The 16,806-nt window shown below is 39.4% G+C and overlaps 1 protein-coding gene across 1 annotated transcript in view; it reads right to left on the bottom strand.

The window, feature by feature from the left end:
• Positions 1-13,160, bottom strand: part of FAM171A1 (family with sequence similarity 171, member A1) — a gene marked incomplete at its 5' end in the record, with an annotated part of 35,730 nt that extends 22,570 nt beyond the window's left edge. The window contains 3 exons of the mRNA XM_010009830.1: positions 2,222-2,380; positions 7,488-7,580; positions 12,933-13,160. Of these exons, the coding sequence (XP_010008132.1) occupies positions 2,222-2,380; positions 7,488-7,580; positions 12,933-13,160 (480 nt within the window). The remainder of the gene's footprint in view (positions 1-2,221; positions 2,381-7,487; positions 7,581-12,932) is intronic.
• Positions 13,161-16,806: the final 3,646 nt, after the last annotated feature.

A 16,806-nucleotide genomic window follows, 5' to 3' on the forward strand; every position in this document is an offset into this window, starting at 1 on the left:
AGTTAAAACAACTGTAAAGTCACTCTGGATGAATACTAGCCAGAGAACTGAGCTGACTGAAACAAATGGGAGGACCTCTCCAAAACTCTACAGACATGTAAACAGACTGTGAAAGAACAGACGAGTAATCGGGGGGGAAGAGAGGTGAGAGAGAGGGGAGAAGGGGCAGTGTTCAGGAACACTCCAAAACTTCCCATGCACGTAAATGCTAAGTTTCTTTAGAATTCTAAAAGTTTTACATATTTTTCCTTTGAGAACAGAAATATTCAAATCACCCCAGCAAGTAGTGATTTCATTTTTCATTCCTTCAAAAGCTTTTCAGGTGAAACCTTCACCGAGTCACTTGGAGATGAAGGAAAGAAAGTCAACCCAAGTTTAGGATTTTAAAGTTTCGTGTTTCCACAGGACAAGAAACTTCTAATAAAAACGGAGAACATTTCACCTATACTACAGTGCATATACAAATATATTGTCTTTGTAGTCTGTGTTATATCATCCTGAATACTAATACTACAGCACTCAGCAAACATGGCTCTTCACAGTCTCTTAAACCCCATCTGCCAGTCGTTTTGGTCTTTTGTGACATACTTTTACTTGAAGGCTAGTAGCAGTCAAATCCAGGGCCCCCATGCTCAAGTAGAAAAGGTTCTGTCATACAAGCAAACACAACACTAAAAAAACCAAGGGTGTGTTCACGTGTTTTGTAGGAGGCAAAGCAGGACAAAGATGATGCCCTGGCTATGAAGTTCTCAGGAGAATGATCATGTGAAATCTTGGCAAGACCTGTTTTCACTAAATAAATGCAAGGGTGGAAAGCTGGGTCGCTGAGTACTAAGGAAAGATTTGGGAAAGAGGAATCCCACACACATTGTGAACAGTTTGTTCAGTGGGTTTAGAGATAAAAAGAAAGGAGATGAGGAAGGAGACAGACGAATGAGATCAAGTGCATTCCTTCGTTTTAAAAAAGAGATAATGAGATATTTGATCATGTTGGAGTATGAAGAGCCAGATAAAACTGACTGAAGATGAGAATAGGGAAATAACATAGAGGGAGAATGAGAAAGGATGAGATGTACTCCCTGGAACAGACAGAAGGATTGGAGTAAGGTAGCAGACATTTCTAATCATAATAGAAAGGGAGATGTGCAGGTTTGTACAAAGGGAAGTTTATTTTGGCTCTTTTTTTTTCTTTTAGGGAAAAGATAGCAAGCTCAGCATATACACACGACCTAGCATTCAAAGTCACCTAGATCAACACATCACATGTAAACACATCCTGAGAAACAGCAAGGAGGGACCTTAAGGGGTTATTCAGCCTGCTTCAAAGCAGGCTCTGCTACGCCTATGCCATGCTCTCAAGGTGGTTGTCTAACTCTGTCCAACACCCTCAAGCAATTGAGTCTACAGCTTAAACTATTCTCACCATAGCAAGGTTTTCCTCATAAGTAGTCTGAATATCTCTTGCTGCACTGCAAGCCCACTGTTGCTTTCTACATCAATAGGAACACAGAGAAAACATTATTCTCCTTTTCACATCAGCATTTTAGGAATTTAAAGAGTTCTGTTCCCAATTCTTCTATTTTTCTCTAGCCTACACAACACCAATTATTTCAATTAAGACTATACAAGAAGTGGAAGATTAACAGGCAGTCGCAGTCATAAAAATGTATTACAGCTTTGAACTGAACAGTGGTTGTGTTTCTACTATGAATTTTCACTGTATTCCCTTTGGTGCTAGATGAATTTGCACATTTTTGGCTGAAGCTATATTCAAAAGTATTAACAAAGCCATTAAAACAACTCTTAGCTGAAACAAGAGAGTATTGAATCCTTGATATACAGGAATTTTATTTATTTTTAGGAAAAAAACAAACAAGAATTCTATGGCATCCTCGAGTTAAATTCTCTTTTGTCCCTTCACATTAATTTCCATTCTTGTATGTGCATGTGTGACACATAGCTCTAAAGTACAAGTGTAACAAATTTTTCCGATCTCCCAAGGCCAGCATCTTCATCTTTGCTATTCAGTGGATCCATTTAAGGGACAGTGGACCTTGCTCTCTTGCTTATTGGAACAGCATCTTGGTAGGGCAGTTGAACCTATCACATCACCTGAATTTTAAAGAATGTTTGCTGGCATAGGGAATGGAAAAAATTATATGGTCAAAAGTTGATCCCTGGACCAATATGAAATCACAGCAAAATCAAAGTAGTGGGTTACCTGTTCCATTTCCATCTAATCCCTGCAAATAAGGAAAACTGTCCACTTCCCAGGGTGAACTGGCTGCAGTCAGATATGCTGTCAAATCACTGTAGCTAGTGTTCTCTGGTAACTTCACAGATCTTCTCTGAAAGTGAACTTGTGGCTGAGTCCGTGCACCTAAAAAAATTAGAAGTGACTTTATATCCAAGGTGGACAGAATATGTAGGTTTTCGTATTTATGGAAGCACATTTACAGTCTTTTTCTATTATAAATTGCGATAGTTTGTGAAGGATAGAGACATCAGAGGGCTATTAGGAAAGAGGAGGGAAAACAGTATTTTAACATTTATTTTGCACTTGCCATTATTTTTCCACAAGTATTACAGAGCAAAATTGTGAAGGCACCTAATGTCAGAGGCTTTTCTGACTATGTTTTTTCCCTGGATCACCTCCAATTTAATTACATGCTTCTTTTAATGTATATAACTGAAACTAAAACTGAGTTCAGAGGTAGGGCATGTGAAAGCATAGAAAAGCATCCTGTTGTTTATATTTTGTTTCTCCTGAAATAGCAAGATAAATGTAGTTTATACTCTTTAAAGTGATTTTCTAAGAGACAATTCTACCTGTAGTCCAAATTAACTTGTGTAATTTCTGTATTTCATTTTTACAAAGCTTTGGCCATGTTAACTCTCTCTAATACTGAGATAACAATCACTTTTCATTTCAACCACTGGATAAAAAGACTTACTTGACAGAAGAGTTTCCACATTTTCCCGCATAAAGAACACATCTAAACAGAACCAGATTAGTTGGCATCTAAGATTTCTCTCTTTACCTCTGTGTTGTACAGTTTGAGTGTTTTTTTCAAGATCACTAGGTGTTAATTGAGGGGTCTTTGCTGCAACGTGATTTAAGACTGTTTTATGTCTCATTTAAATCCCAGTTTATAAAGTCAATAGTCTTTTTTCAGTGGATGCTCACTATTACCACTGTTCAGCAACACATAGCAAGACTCCATCTGCAAGTGTGTGTGTGCAATATGCAAATTAATTTTTAAATCAAAAGCTATTGCATTCTCCAGAGCTCGTTTTGAATACTCGCAGAACACTCCCCACACAGCACAAAATCAAGAGGCACGCAGGTTTTTTCTTAATTTTCATTTGATTCTGCAGTTCAAAGATGTCAACTCAAAAACAATTTTGCTTCTTTTCCCCTATTAGTCTCTGCAAGCACTTTTTAGGTTACATGTAACCTCACAGCAAGAAAGATTAAAGAGCTTGACTCACAACTCCTAAGCTTTGTAACTGCTAAATGTCACTAACCAGGAGACTGGAGCAGGAGCTCTAGCTATGAAAAAACACAAAATTCCACAAGACAAACTTTGTATTGACCAACAATAATTGCTATGTAGGCAGGCCAAAGAGCTGATCATTGTTTTGCTGTCATGTCCTCAGTAATTCTGCAAGAAAAAGCTATAAGCCAAGTTTTTTAATTTCTGAAACACGTAAGTATTTACAGCAGACTCTCAGGACTGGCAGTATCCTCAAGGGTTTAAGACAGGCATTAAACAACACTCATGTGAAACAGGAAGAAATCTCCCTTACCCAATTTCTAGGCTTAAATGGAAAACAACATAAAGGACTAAATAAATTGACTGCAATGAACTCAGGGAAGATTTCTCTCCTGAGTGCTCTGCAATACCGTAGTAGTTTGCTATACCCTGGGGACAGATCTGCTCAAGTACTTGGGAACCTCTGACTGCACTGCTAAGCAAGCTCCTACAGCCTGTAAGGATAAGCATTCACAGTAACAAAACAGAAAAAAACCCCAAACACAATAAAGAAACTGGCATTAGGATTATCACTAACAGTTCAATGCAAAATTACAGGATTTTCTGCAATCTGAATCTCTGGTTAAGATGAATTATTCAAATTGCCAAGAACCAATATTATATTTCCAAAGATCTGAACTAATTAAGAATTAAAACCAAAGTAAGGGCTGCTGAGTATCTGATGCTGTAGCTAATGTGGAGGCTCTACACTCTTCTATTAACAAAGAGCTGTTTTGTAGCCCTCCGAGAGCACTGAGCTTCCAAATTTTAACTAGATAGGGAGAACTCAGAAAGCCAATCTTAATTTCTTGAATCCTTCAGGCAGCACAAAGCTGTGGCTGAGCCCCAAACCTGGCAGGAAAACTTGAATGCAAGTTTTAAGGTGGAAGAAAAAGCTTTCTCTGTAGATTGTGCTTATACATACAATAAATCAGTGAAGAGTATTCAATTCACACTCTACATTAACAAACTCCTTGATGCTCATATGAAACCTGCCACTCACCCTGAGTCTAGCCTCAGCTGGACCTGTCCAAACCTGGCAAGAGCCTTCAAAGGGGCATAGTACTGGGACCTACCAGTGAAAGGCTTGTGAGGGAAGCAGCTGCCAAGGCTTTCGCCTTATCTCATCCCCTTGCTAGAAGATAATCCAGTGTATTCCTTTAGCAGAGGTCATAGAGGATTTGGGGGCATATGTTTAGGAATAGACTTACTGAGGGAATCAGAAGTGGTAAAATGGAGAGAAAGACCTGTACTGACCTGACTCTTTTTTTCAACAAGTCAACACTTATCACTGGGAGTGGATTATTATTGCTTCTATTGAAGATATCTGGACAGCATGCTCGGACATCTAGTCTAGGTCATGCTTTGCCTAGAAAAGCTGGACCAGAGGATCCTTGAGGTCCCTTCCAACCTGGTATTCCATGATATTTAGTTTTGACTTATAAAACCCAAACAAAGCCCAAACACATTCAAGTACAAAATTGGCATATGAGCTCTCTCCACTTGGTGAATGCAATGAGGTAAAGGACTATTAAGGACTGATCTGATCTTCTTTAAACATCCTCTTGTCAACACGATGGCCCTGCATTGAATCACACAATGATTCAAAGGCTGTCAGCTCCAGTTTGCTAGTGCACACCTGAAGATGTAACCATCTCAAAGAGTCTCTCTAGGGAACCTCTTGTCACAGTGAATACGTGACACACGGCATCACTGGCCTTTGAGCTTCAATCTATCAAAAATAACACTGAAGTTCCATCAGTTCACGCTCTGATTGCTCATATGTCAGTGGCAGATAGAGGGTACCCATACAGTTCCCATTCACTGAATGCTGAAGTTCAGCTCATCACTGGGCTGGTAATAAATAACTTAAATGACCCAGTGGCTGGCAAGCTCCATCCCTTGCAATTACTGACAGAGCAGAGCAGTGGATTGTAATGCCATCATGAAAATGAAGCTGGCTGCATAAACAGAGACAAACTTCTCGATTGCACAGTAGGTCGCTTGCTTGATTAATTATTCAAAAGGAACTGGTAACTTATTGTATCAGACAGGCCTTTCTTTCCCTTTGATTGGTGCTTCCAACACCAGTGTTCCCACTCTGTTCCTGGGTATAATGAGTTCTGTTTTGCTCTCATTTTGCACTAAGGTAACTCCTGATCAGCTCTTTTCAAGCAGTGTGAAGTTACTGGGAAATAAACTGGAGAAGTAACAGAGAAAAACTAGGTCACAAGGACCTTGGATCAACACGAGAGAGGCTCCATTCAAATTTTAGTACAATGTCTAGGCTCTTTCATTTAGGTTTCACCACAACAGAATTCCCAAGAAAAGGAGTGTGGGCTGGTCCCGTAAAATAGATTTTATTAGACAAGACTGAGGGTTCAAATCCCAACCTTCAGAGTACTTTGGGTATCACTTTCTTCCTTTATCCTCTTTCTCTGCTATACCAGCAGAACCAGTAATATTTTAATTTATATATATAGGGGACACTCTGGATCAGTTCACTGAAGGGAGCATGATTAGGTGGGAAATATTTATGAGCATCACTCGGTTGTTAAATTGTCCCTCTAGCCTTTTAACATCCCCCATTTATTTGAAGAAAGGAAGCTGTAAATATGAAAAGACTGTTCTTTTAAAGTTAACTGCATAATATTAGCACTTTTTCATAAGAATAACAGTATTTAATACACTGTGCTAGTAGAATACTGTTGGTAAATGACATCTCATGTCTTGTCAAATGGAATCCCTTGTGGTTTAACACAGTTCACTGTCCATCTAATCTACCCCATTAGGTAATGTCAGCTCTCAAACTGCAGAACGTATGTATGGCAGCTGTGCTGTTCTCAAGCTCCTTCTGAGCGTTCCACCAGCTACCTAATTTTTTTAGTGCTTTTTCAGCTCCAGCTGTATCTTACTGCTATCATTAATGAAAATCCTATTGTGTCTGGATGGTTTCTAACCATAAAAACAACAACAACAAAAAAAATATGTCAGGAAGCATAATTGCATTATATTCTCCCAGATAAAACAAGGTTCTCCTAGAATATTATGAAGGTAGTATAGTATTCCCATGATTCCCACGTTTATTAACTATCTGGTGGAGTGACGCTAATTGTTATACATGTGAATAAGACAAAGTTTATGCACAATAAGAGTGCTCACAGGAAGGATGTCCCTTGTTTTGGCTCATTAAAGGTATCTTAAAAATGTCTGTTCTTACGTTAACAGACTTAACTCAGTTATCACATCAACTGCGCTAAGTTAGGTCTGATCCCTAGGTCAGATGAACATTTTATTCTTTACTGTGCAATTCAAAAAACACAGTGTTCATCCTACTCATGCTACTGTTGCTTCAACTGCTACGTTTGGCCTTATGAAAAGGTGATTCAAACTTTACTCTTCTAATACAGTGGGTTTCATTCTGTAGTATATGGATTTGCAGACAGACTGATAAGGGGTCCACAGGAGGTACTTTAGAAAGTAAGTTTATATACAACAAGACTGATAAGAGAAATTTTTCTATGCCCTAAATTTCTAAGGCCTTCACAGTAGGAAGCAATAAACAAAACCAGATAGAATTCTTAGACAATAAGAACATCAGAAAACATTTTCTGCAAGGGTAGCTAAACAAGGTTAGATGAAAAAACATCCAAGAGATAGCAAAAGAAATTTAATCTCTAGCTCTCAGATGGCACACTGAAGTCTAAACTTGTTTATTACCAAGTAACTCAAATTTCCTCGTCACAGCAGTTAGGAATGAATTTAGCTATTAATCAACTTGGTAAAACCATCCCAAAGAGGAGCATTCCTTGGGGAACTCAGAAGAATTCCCCATGAAATACCAGTCTCACGCACGGGATAGAGTTCAGACAGTTTCAGTTTTCTGAAACTGTCAGGCTTTTTGTTTAGAGTCCCTCAAATTTCAATTCCGACTTCCAAAACCCATCATACCTTGAAATCCTGAGACTATCTGGACTACATCGTCATAGACCATGAGAGTAGCTGAGCGTTCAGGAAGAAGGCCAAGACTCAGTGAGGAGAACACTGTGGGAGAGAAGTGGTTTAAGTGGGATATATTTGAGTTCTTATAAACATAACCCAATACCACCACCACTTACTTTCTTCTACATATTTGCAAAAACAGGCCACCCAAACTATTACAATCACACTGTATACATAGCAGAAACCACATGCATTTTCTAAACCAAATAATTAAACTGCCAGTGCAATTATTATTGATCGAAACATGTTCTACACTTTGACTCCTGCAAGTCATGCATGGTAGCTGAAAGCACAGAAGAGTGCAGTGTAAAGCAGGGTTTTCGGTTATAATTCGCAGCTCCAGAGAAACACTTGTCATAACACATAAAGAGGACTGGAACAGTAACTCAGTCTGACTGCATTATTTTTCTGTGAAGCAGCTATACTTCTTACCTCAGGAAGATTTTAATGACACTTAACTTTTAAATACTTTGAGATTACATAAAAAGTCATACAGAAAGGCAAAGTACGATGAATAAGTCTGAATAATTTGCTTTAAAATACAGCACATCCCTACTGAGCCACCACCTACACTACAGCAGTGTTATATATAGCAGAACTACTGTCATTCTACCAGTGGTGAAAAAGGGGACAGGTAAATGGTATCTGCTGCAAGAAATTTGCCTGCAAGGACCTCCTTTGCCACCAGGTACTGACATTCCTTACAGGGGGATGTGTCTGTATGCACACACATCTTTGGAGAGTGAAGATCATGGTATAATTTCATGCTAAGTTCTTCAGACCCAGAAGACCAGAAGCACATATGGAATTAGCCACCAAGCACATCTGACTCCTGCACCCATGAAAACATTAAGCAGTAAACCTGCCTGCAGTCCATGCATGGCTTTCAAAGATAGAAGAAGAGAAGGAGATTAATAGAGACTAGTAATTTTTCATAACTGGGCAGCATCCTACACTTGCACCTGGAAAGTACTCATCCCATTCTGAAGAGACCACAAGCTGAGGAAGACATTTCCAGAACTGATTAACAGAACACTTCAAGCTCTTCTGATTTTCTGGAGCTTCATAAATTTCCTCTAAACTAATACTTATTACTTAATACAAGAGACTGTATAGATTTTAGCTACAAATATTGAGACTGTTTTCAGAAATATATTCTCTTCTTAAAAATTAGAAATTTTAGTATTTGGGAGAAATACAGAGGAAAGGAGAAGAAGCTTGGAGAAGCACACTGATAAGAACCGCCATCCAGAAGATGGTCTTAACATATCTGAACATTGAAAAAATAAAAAAAATCATGTTATTGCAAGTACAGCTGAGAGTTTTCTATCCAATGCCCTAGACGCGAAACAGATCTACACCTCAGGCAACATAAATAAGAAGCCTAGTGTAAGTAGCACTAAGGCCACACAATTACAGAATTTGTCTGTCTTTACTCCAATACTTAATTTGTATGAAGAAAGCTAATATAATATAATTCTGACACCCTGCGGAGCTCAATACAATATAACATGCCAACATCATCTTCCATATATGCAAGACTATAATGCATATGCAACCTCTAAAGTTCCCTTGGGCTTTTCTGCACAGTCTTTCCCCAGCATGACAAAGGCAGAAAGTCATAGTTTTTAAGGCCAGAAGGATGACTGTGACGATCTAGTCTCACTCCTGTGTAACTACAGCCTTCCCTGAATTAATTACTGCTTTGGCTCCAATATCTGAGCTTAAACTAGAAAACATGTAGAAAAGCTATCAAATTTTCTTTTAAGGTGTCCAGTGGTGATGAACACACCACAACATCAATGCTCTAGTAAATAATTATGAGCACAGCTGAACTATGTGCCTTTTTACCCATCAAAATTTATTGAGGTTAGACTTCCAGCTATTTGATCTTCTTTTTATAAAAGCCTGCTAGACAGAGGAATTTTCTCTTATCCTTTTCCTATTCTCTATGTGGGTACTGACGGATTACGATCAAATTACTCCATGAGCTTTCTCTCTGGTGAACAAAATAAATTAACCACTTCCAAGTCTTTCCCTGAAGCCATATCTTCCAATCTTTTAATCACTCCTGATATAACCCTAGAGATTTAAACATTCTTCTTGAAGCCTGGATCCAGAACTGGACACACAGCTTCCTTAGTGGTTGCACCAAGGACAAGTTCTGAAACACTATTCTCTGCTTTCTCAGTCTTTACCTTATTTTACAGCTAGGGATCGGATTATTCTGCTTTATTGAAGAGCTGAATTGGAAGGTTATTTTCAATCGCTCATCTATCATGACTCACATGTCATCTGCAGAGGTACTGCTTCCCAGATGAGCTCTCCTCTCCCAGGAATACCGTAACTATCCTCTGTTCCTGGGGTTTCATTTCACACCACAGTGAATACCATACCTTGCTTTGACCGACTGTCCTTGTTTCAGCTGGGATAGAGTTATTTTTTTCCTAGTAGCTGGTGCAGTGCTGTGTTTTGGCTTTAGTCTGAGAACAATGCTGATAACACACCCATGTTTTAGTTGTTGCTAAGTAGCGCTTACCCTGACCAAGGACTTTTCAGTCTTTCCTGCTCTGCCAGTGAGGAGGGGCACGAGAAGCTGGGAGGGAGCAGAGACAGGACACCTGACCCAAACTAGCCAAAGGGGTATTCCATACCACAGCATGTCATGCCCACTATATAACCTGGGGGGGAGTTGGCCAGGAGAGGTGGATTGCTGCTGAAGGACAAGCTTGGTATTGGTCAGCAGGTGGTGGGGGTGAGCGAGCAGTTGCATGGTAGCTGCTGGCTGGGGTTAAACACAACCATGACCCTACCAGCTTGTATGAACTGTGCTGCCTTAGCAACTTCCCACTGTTCATTGCACACACTGCTCCAAAAACATCCTCATAAATAGGCACTACCAGTCACATTTTTTTTTCTTCCCAGTTATTTACAAAAGAAAATCTATGTGCAGCTAAAAGCAGATAGATGAGCACATCTTCCATCATGAACACTTCAACAGCTCAAGTGATGTTAAATTAATGATCTGTTAATAAGTGGAGTCATGGCTCTACTGATAAATATTTCAATGGAAAAAAAATTTTAATCTTTTCCTCCTACCATTTTTCATTATGTAAATAAATAATTCTCCTGCTTAAGTGTAAAGAGCTAGTAATTATTTTGGTTAATAGAAGAAAAGTTCATTTCTGCCGAATTAAGAGAACAGAAAACCCTCGATGCTTATTCCTTAAAGCTAGCACAATAATATCATGAGTTCAGTGGCTGCACAGCTTTTCAACATAAGATTATAACTAATGCATATTGACTGTGATGGAAGAATCGTGACTGCCTGTTCCCCATCATCCAACTCAGATTAAAAATAACAACAAAAAATTCCATGGTTTTCAAGACTTCTATACTGTGCTGGTTACAAGTATAAGGGGCATTTTAATACAGGGCATTTAAATGCAAACAGTTCTTGGAAAGGTTTTTAAATACTAGGCCTCTTAGCCAATACAAAAATTAACAGCCTACGTATCTTGGGCCTGAGCATTTTTGTCATGTTCCTTTGAAGGACTAATCGGAAGAACAATCCTATTAAACCTACATGGGGTGTATCAAGTTGTAACTTGTTGTTTCTTTAATCAAGGAAAGGATTAAGTTCAAGGTAAAGAAAGCAAAAGAAAGGATTCTACTCCCAATTAAATCAACGGCAAGCTATCCACCCATTTCAATGGGGGATTATCAGAGGTGAAAGGAATCTGTTTTCTAAGGTAAGCTCACATTTCAGCCATGGAAAGAAAGGTTTTGTGGAAACTCTATACAATTACTGCTCTTTAAACTTCAATGACTTACCAAAACAACAATGCCACGTTTGATTCCTTTCCCTCAAAACCAGTATTTGAGAAAAAGCAACAAGCAAAAAACCTAACCAAACAAACTCCAGGCCATGGAGGAGTAGGTTGCATTCAAAAGACCTAGGGTGCAAGTCAGTAAGATAGGAGACACAAAGCAAGAAAAGGTTCAGGCAAGAAAAGGCTATTGCATGCTTTAATCATATATGATTGTATCTTAAGGAAGTACATGAAGCATGCTGAGGAAGCCGCACTTCATCTTATTTAAACAGAAAAACCATCAAGGAATTTTCTAAACAGTCACAGAACAATTACAGTTGGAAGGAACCTCTGGAGGTCACCTGCTTCAACCAAGCAGGGGGGTGCCCAGTTGAGTTTTGAGTATCTTTAGAGATGGAGCTTTCACAACCTTTCTGGGCAACCTTTTCCAATCTTTGACTACAGCTGCTGTAAAGAATTGTTCCCTTTTATTTATTTGAAGCTCTCCTTGCTGCAAGACATTTCAGTTGCTTCTTATTCTTTCACTATGCACCTAAAAGCCTGGCTTAGTCTTCACTATAGCTCCATTAAGTAGCTGGAAAACATGGCAGAATATAGTAAAGGAAATGTGGAAGAAGTCAGTCTATCTTATCTGAAGCACATAAATGCAGATAAGTAATCAGCATGCTGAAATGCCTAGAGCATAATTCTTGGTTTGAAGAGATTCAAGTTCCTTTCCCCATCTGAAAATACATTTGCTGCTTCACCTTGTGGCAAGTCACAGTCCCCCTGGCTACTTTGATATTAATAAATAAAATGGAGCCAAGGCATGGGATTGAACACTGTGGCTGAGGATTAGAGGAAAGGCAGATGAAAACTGGGAATGTGACCTTCACCTAACATGTTATGTCTCAAGGTCCAAAAGCCACCCGCAATCCGTTCTATTTAGCAGTACATAAATAAGTCTTCATGACTCAGATTCCCATTCTGTACAATTAATGCAGTCACCCACTTCCCATAAAATTGCAGCATTCTGATAAAAACTAACATGCAAGTATTATTGTTATAGTTTTTGCCTGAGGAAGAAACAAACCACATTAATTAAGTTAGAAAAAATCCTTACATCTGGATAACATAACTGCAGATTAAAACTGTCCTGTGAGCACGGCCAAGAATTGAAAGGCCAGGACTTCTTTTGTACACTACAGCCTATGGTGCAACTACACCTTGGGAGAAAAATGAATTTGTACATCACAGCTGCTGAAACAAAACACTTGGAAACAGAGTTCCCATAAAGAAAAAGATCTGGAACAGATTTGCATTTGTTGTGGAGCTCTAAGAACACCAACAGTTGTTTGAAAATTGATGTAGCACTGTATCGAGGACAGCCAGGAGGAGACCTAGACTCTGCACAGCCCTGATGCCACAGTTTAACTGAGGTAGAAACCTTGCTCTTTTTGAACAACACAGATGTTCTTCCTCCCACCCAGGATTGCAAGCATTAAGTCACACATCATACAAAACTGTGTAGCTTCCTTTAGATGCAAACTCTTACCTCAGAACAAAAATAAAGATCTCTTACCAGGCAATCTTACAGGTTTCCATGGTGCAGAATTTGGCACATATGCATGTTTACTAGCAGTCACTATCAGCTGATTGCCCAGCTTATACTGAAACTTGAGGAAGGCAGTGCCATCTGCTCCTGAGGTTCCAGATGCAATGGAGATCTGGTTGGTAAAAATCTCAATGAAGGCTTCAGTTACTGGCTGATGTGTGCTGGCATCGCTTACATGGACCTTCAGCGTTACTTCTGTAATGACAAACAACCACAGGAATTATTGTCCCAAAAGCTTCTGTATTCCACTTATGACCCACATGCAGCCAGGCAGCATATCACCAGGGGCAGGCAATATCCCTCTCGATGGCCAACATGTCAATCTCACAGTAGCATCATAATTCTAATCACGCACGCTATCAAACATCATGGATAATACGGCATTGCAACTCTGTCAGGTCCCTGCCTTCCTGTGCTTCTCTGCTCAGCCAGCCTTCTCCACCAGCTGTGGGGAGAGGGAAAGGCTGGAAGTCTGCTGTGCTCCCTCATCCCTTCCCCAAAACATTCCCTCTTTGTGTAGTGAACGAACAGAAGACATACGCTGTGATGGAAGCCTGAGAAGAAAGTGGGCAATTGCATGGGCTGTCTTATAGTCAGAGATTTTGAACCCCAGCAGGAGAGGTTGCCCCAGCTGGCACAGGACTTCCCCGACGATGCCTAACCAAGACAGTGAAATCTCACAGGATCAGGTCCTTGTCCTCAAAGCACAGGACAGGTAGGATGCTAGCAGTAAGGAAGAGAGGTACACTTCCCCCCCTAACTCCCAGTTCAGTGGCCCTTTTTCTGAAGGGGCAAACATGTCACAGTCCCTGTGATACCTGCTTCTCAGCCCTGACATTATCATATTACCTGTCCCCACATACAACTGGTGGCTCTGAGAAGCAAAGAAGTGATAAGGTTAAGGCAGTCTGGAGAATCATACATCTTGTAGACAGGCAGTCAGAAGCTAACACAATGGACTATGTTTTTCTTGAGTAATTTGTGATTTTTCCAGAAACTAATTACTTGTTTAAATGTTTCCAGATGTACAATATTCGTCTACTTCAGGGCACTCCTATGACTAAACCATGCATTGTGTCACCAGACTTCTGTTACATAAAGTGGAGTGGCTTGTGCAAGACAGTCCCTCTGGAAGACATTCCTCTATATCTACGATTATTTTTCTGCTCCTCCAATAGTTCCTCTGCCTCATGCTCTAAAGAAGGAGCTGTTGCCTTTCTTCAATAACTATGACTTAAATGCAATGCTGTGTTGAAAAGATGGTCCAATACCTCCACCAAGCCACCCCTTGGATTTTTTCATTTACAATTGCCTTGTTCTCCTTCATGAGTACCTCCCTTCTTCCCTCCCTCTTTTCTCTCCCACTCTCCCCTTTCTCTCATTCCCATTTTTGGAAATCCTGTTGTTCTTGCATGAAGTCCTCCACCTCAGCGTACTCCATTCCCCAAGATAACAGACGATATTTTGCAAACTCTCTTTTTGCGTCAGGGGAATTCAGCTGCTAACAAGAAAGATGCTCACACTCCACGTGCAACTCATTTCTTCACGTGCTGCCCAGAAAAGAGAGCATGACCTCCTTTTCATACAGATTTTAAAACAATGTATTGATTTCTACAGAATAGTGTTGGTGGTACAGTTCTACTACTACTGTGCGTTAGGATTTTAAGAACTTATTTCAGTGTAAGCCCTGAGCCAGCAAGACATAACAACAAGAACCACAAAGAACTTAACAAAATCTCTGTTGTGAATTTCAATAGTGAAATGACACAACTGAGTATGCTGAGAAACATACTGTAACAATATAAAAATTTAAAAGGATATCAGGATCTAATACAAAAATATCAGCACATCTGCCCTAAGGGCATTTCAGCCAGAAAGATATTGGGCCCTTTATAAGCAGAGACCTTCTGTCTTAATCGTACAGTATAGAAAATATAAGTATCAGGCAGCCCTGAACAAAAACCCCATTAGAGAAATTCATCATCATCACAGCCCTCACTTTAGAACTTGGCAATGGAGGATGCCCATTTAGAAGGGATCAGCATGAAATACGTTCTAGCTATTAAAGATTCTGGACTTGTTCCCAGTTTTGCATTTAGTAGTCAAAGAAAACAACGTATACTGAACAACAGTGTCCACATACTGAATGCCTCCTTAGAAATCTTGCCTTGACCACCAAGCAACTTGTGAAGTCTTGTGCATATGAAAGGCAGCCACATGAATCAAAGGAGGAATGCCTGTGTATTTATGTATTTACAAACTGTACCTGTATTTACAAACATGAGGGCAAAAAGCAATATAAGTTATTTTCAAAATGTGCAGGAATAACACACTTAGATCCAAAGCCAGATAGCTATGCTGTTAATGTTTCCCACTTTGAATTGCCCAGCAAAGAATGCTGAAGAACAGATGCGGTTAGGAATAATGGATCATACATTAAAGAAAAAGCAAGCGAACAGGACAAGCTGAACATTGTGGTTAGTAATTTCAACAACATGAAAGTTTAGCCTTTTCTAAACAACCACATATAAGAAGGCACTAAGGAGCTTTGAAATATTAAATACTAATCAAGGAAGAGGATAAGAAAACAACAGAAGAATCAAATCTATTTAATTCCTTATAGACATTCAAAATTCTAGAATAGGACTACTACTAAAACTGATCAAGAGACAAAGGCTGATAAAGAAAAATGTTCCTGTATACACAAATCCAGCGCTTTCTTACCAGAGAGCTAGCCATTGGTATCTCCAGTAGGAAATTCCTTTATCCTTCACCCTATAGCTATATAAGTGTTTCTGTCTACATCCTTCTCTCTTTCTGATAAGGAAGGATAAGGGTTTCCAAAATCCTCTTTCCAAACAGAAGTGACAAAGGCCATCGCCCAAGATGGAAGACTGATGTCCTGAAAGGCAACAGACTGGAACTGCGATTCTAATCCACAGTCCCTAGATCAGACACTGGGCTTTTTTTTTTTTTCCCTCCTCCTGTTTAATATTTAGACTTGTTGGGGTTTTTTTTATGTCTCAGAAGATAGAGAAAATCCTAGCAGTCTGAACAACCCAAATTCCTTTTCATGTATTCTCTTCCCTGACATATGTGTGAAATGTATACAATTTGCCTAATTCAGGGCTTTCTCCCACGCAACAGCTCCTTTTTCTTCTTATCTAATGCAGCAGTGAAGTCATGAACAGCAAACCTGCATTATCACAGTTACTTCCACAGCAACGGAATGGTTACAAGCTTTAAACTGCAGAGAAATTGTTGAAACAGTGAGCGTGACGAGAACAATCTATAACAAGAGACTACTATGAAAACTTAAAGCTATACAGTAAGTTTGAGAATTGTTAGGAGATATTCAGGGACTTCTTAACAGGAGGACTGAAAAAAGTAAAGAAGAGAGCAGAAGAAAGACAGCAAGTGATCCAAGATCACTCTGACCTCAAATTAATAGGGAGGTCTTAGACTGAAGCATTAGGTATAATAAAAGAAGTATTTAATTAGAAAAAGCTGCCTAGAAGACTCATTATTAGCTAAGGAATAGAGTCTTTAAAATATTTGGCAAACATTTTAGTCTGTACTTTCAGTAAAACAGTGGGGATAAAGCAGATACATTATTCTTGAGTTTTACAGCCTACCACAGCAAGCAGCTCACACAGAATTAAAGACACATGGACTCTGAGAAGGAAGAACATCTGCAGTAAGTGGGGAACATGACGGAGGCAGGAAACTGAAAGCACTGCAGAAGATGAACTCTGAAAACATGAACTGCTAACATGAAACATGCTTCATTCTTCCACAGATGTGTGATACTATTGTGCTTTCTAGTACTGACTACAGCAGG

This window comes from Nestor notabilis, unplaced genomic scaffold (genome assembly GCF_000696875.1).
Source record: "Nestor notabilis isolate BGI_N333 unplaced genomic scaffold, ASM69687v1 scaffold6902, whole genome shotgun sequence".
In the NCBI taxonomy this organism is placed as follows: domain Eukaryota; kingdom Metazoa; phylum Chordata; class Aves; order Psittaciformes; family Psittacidae; genus Nestor; species Nestor notabilis.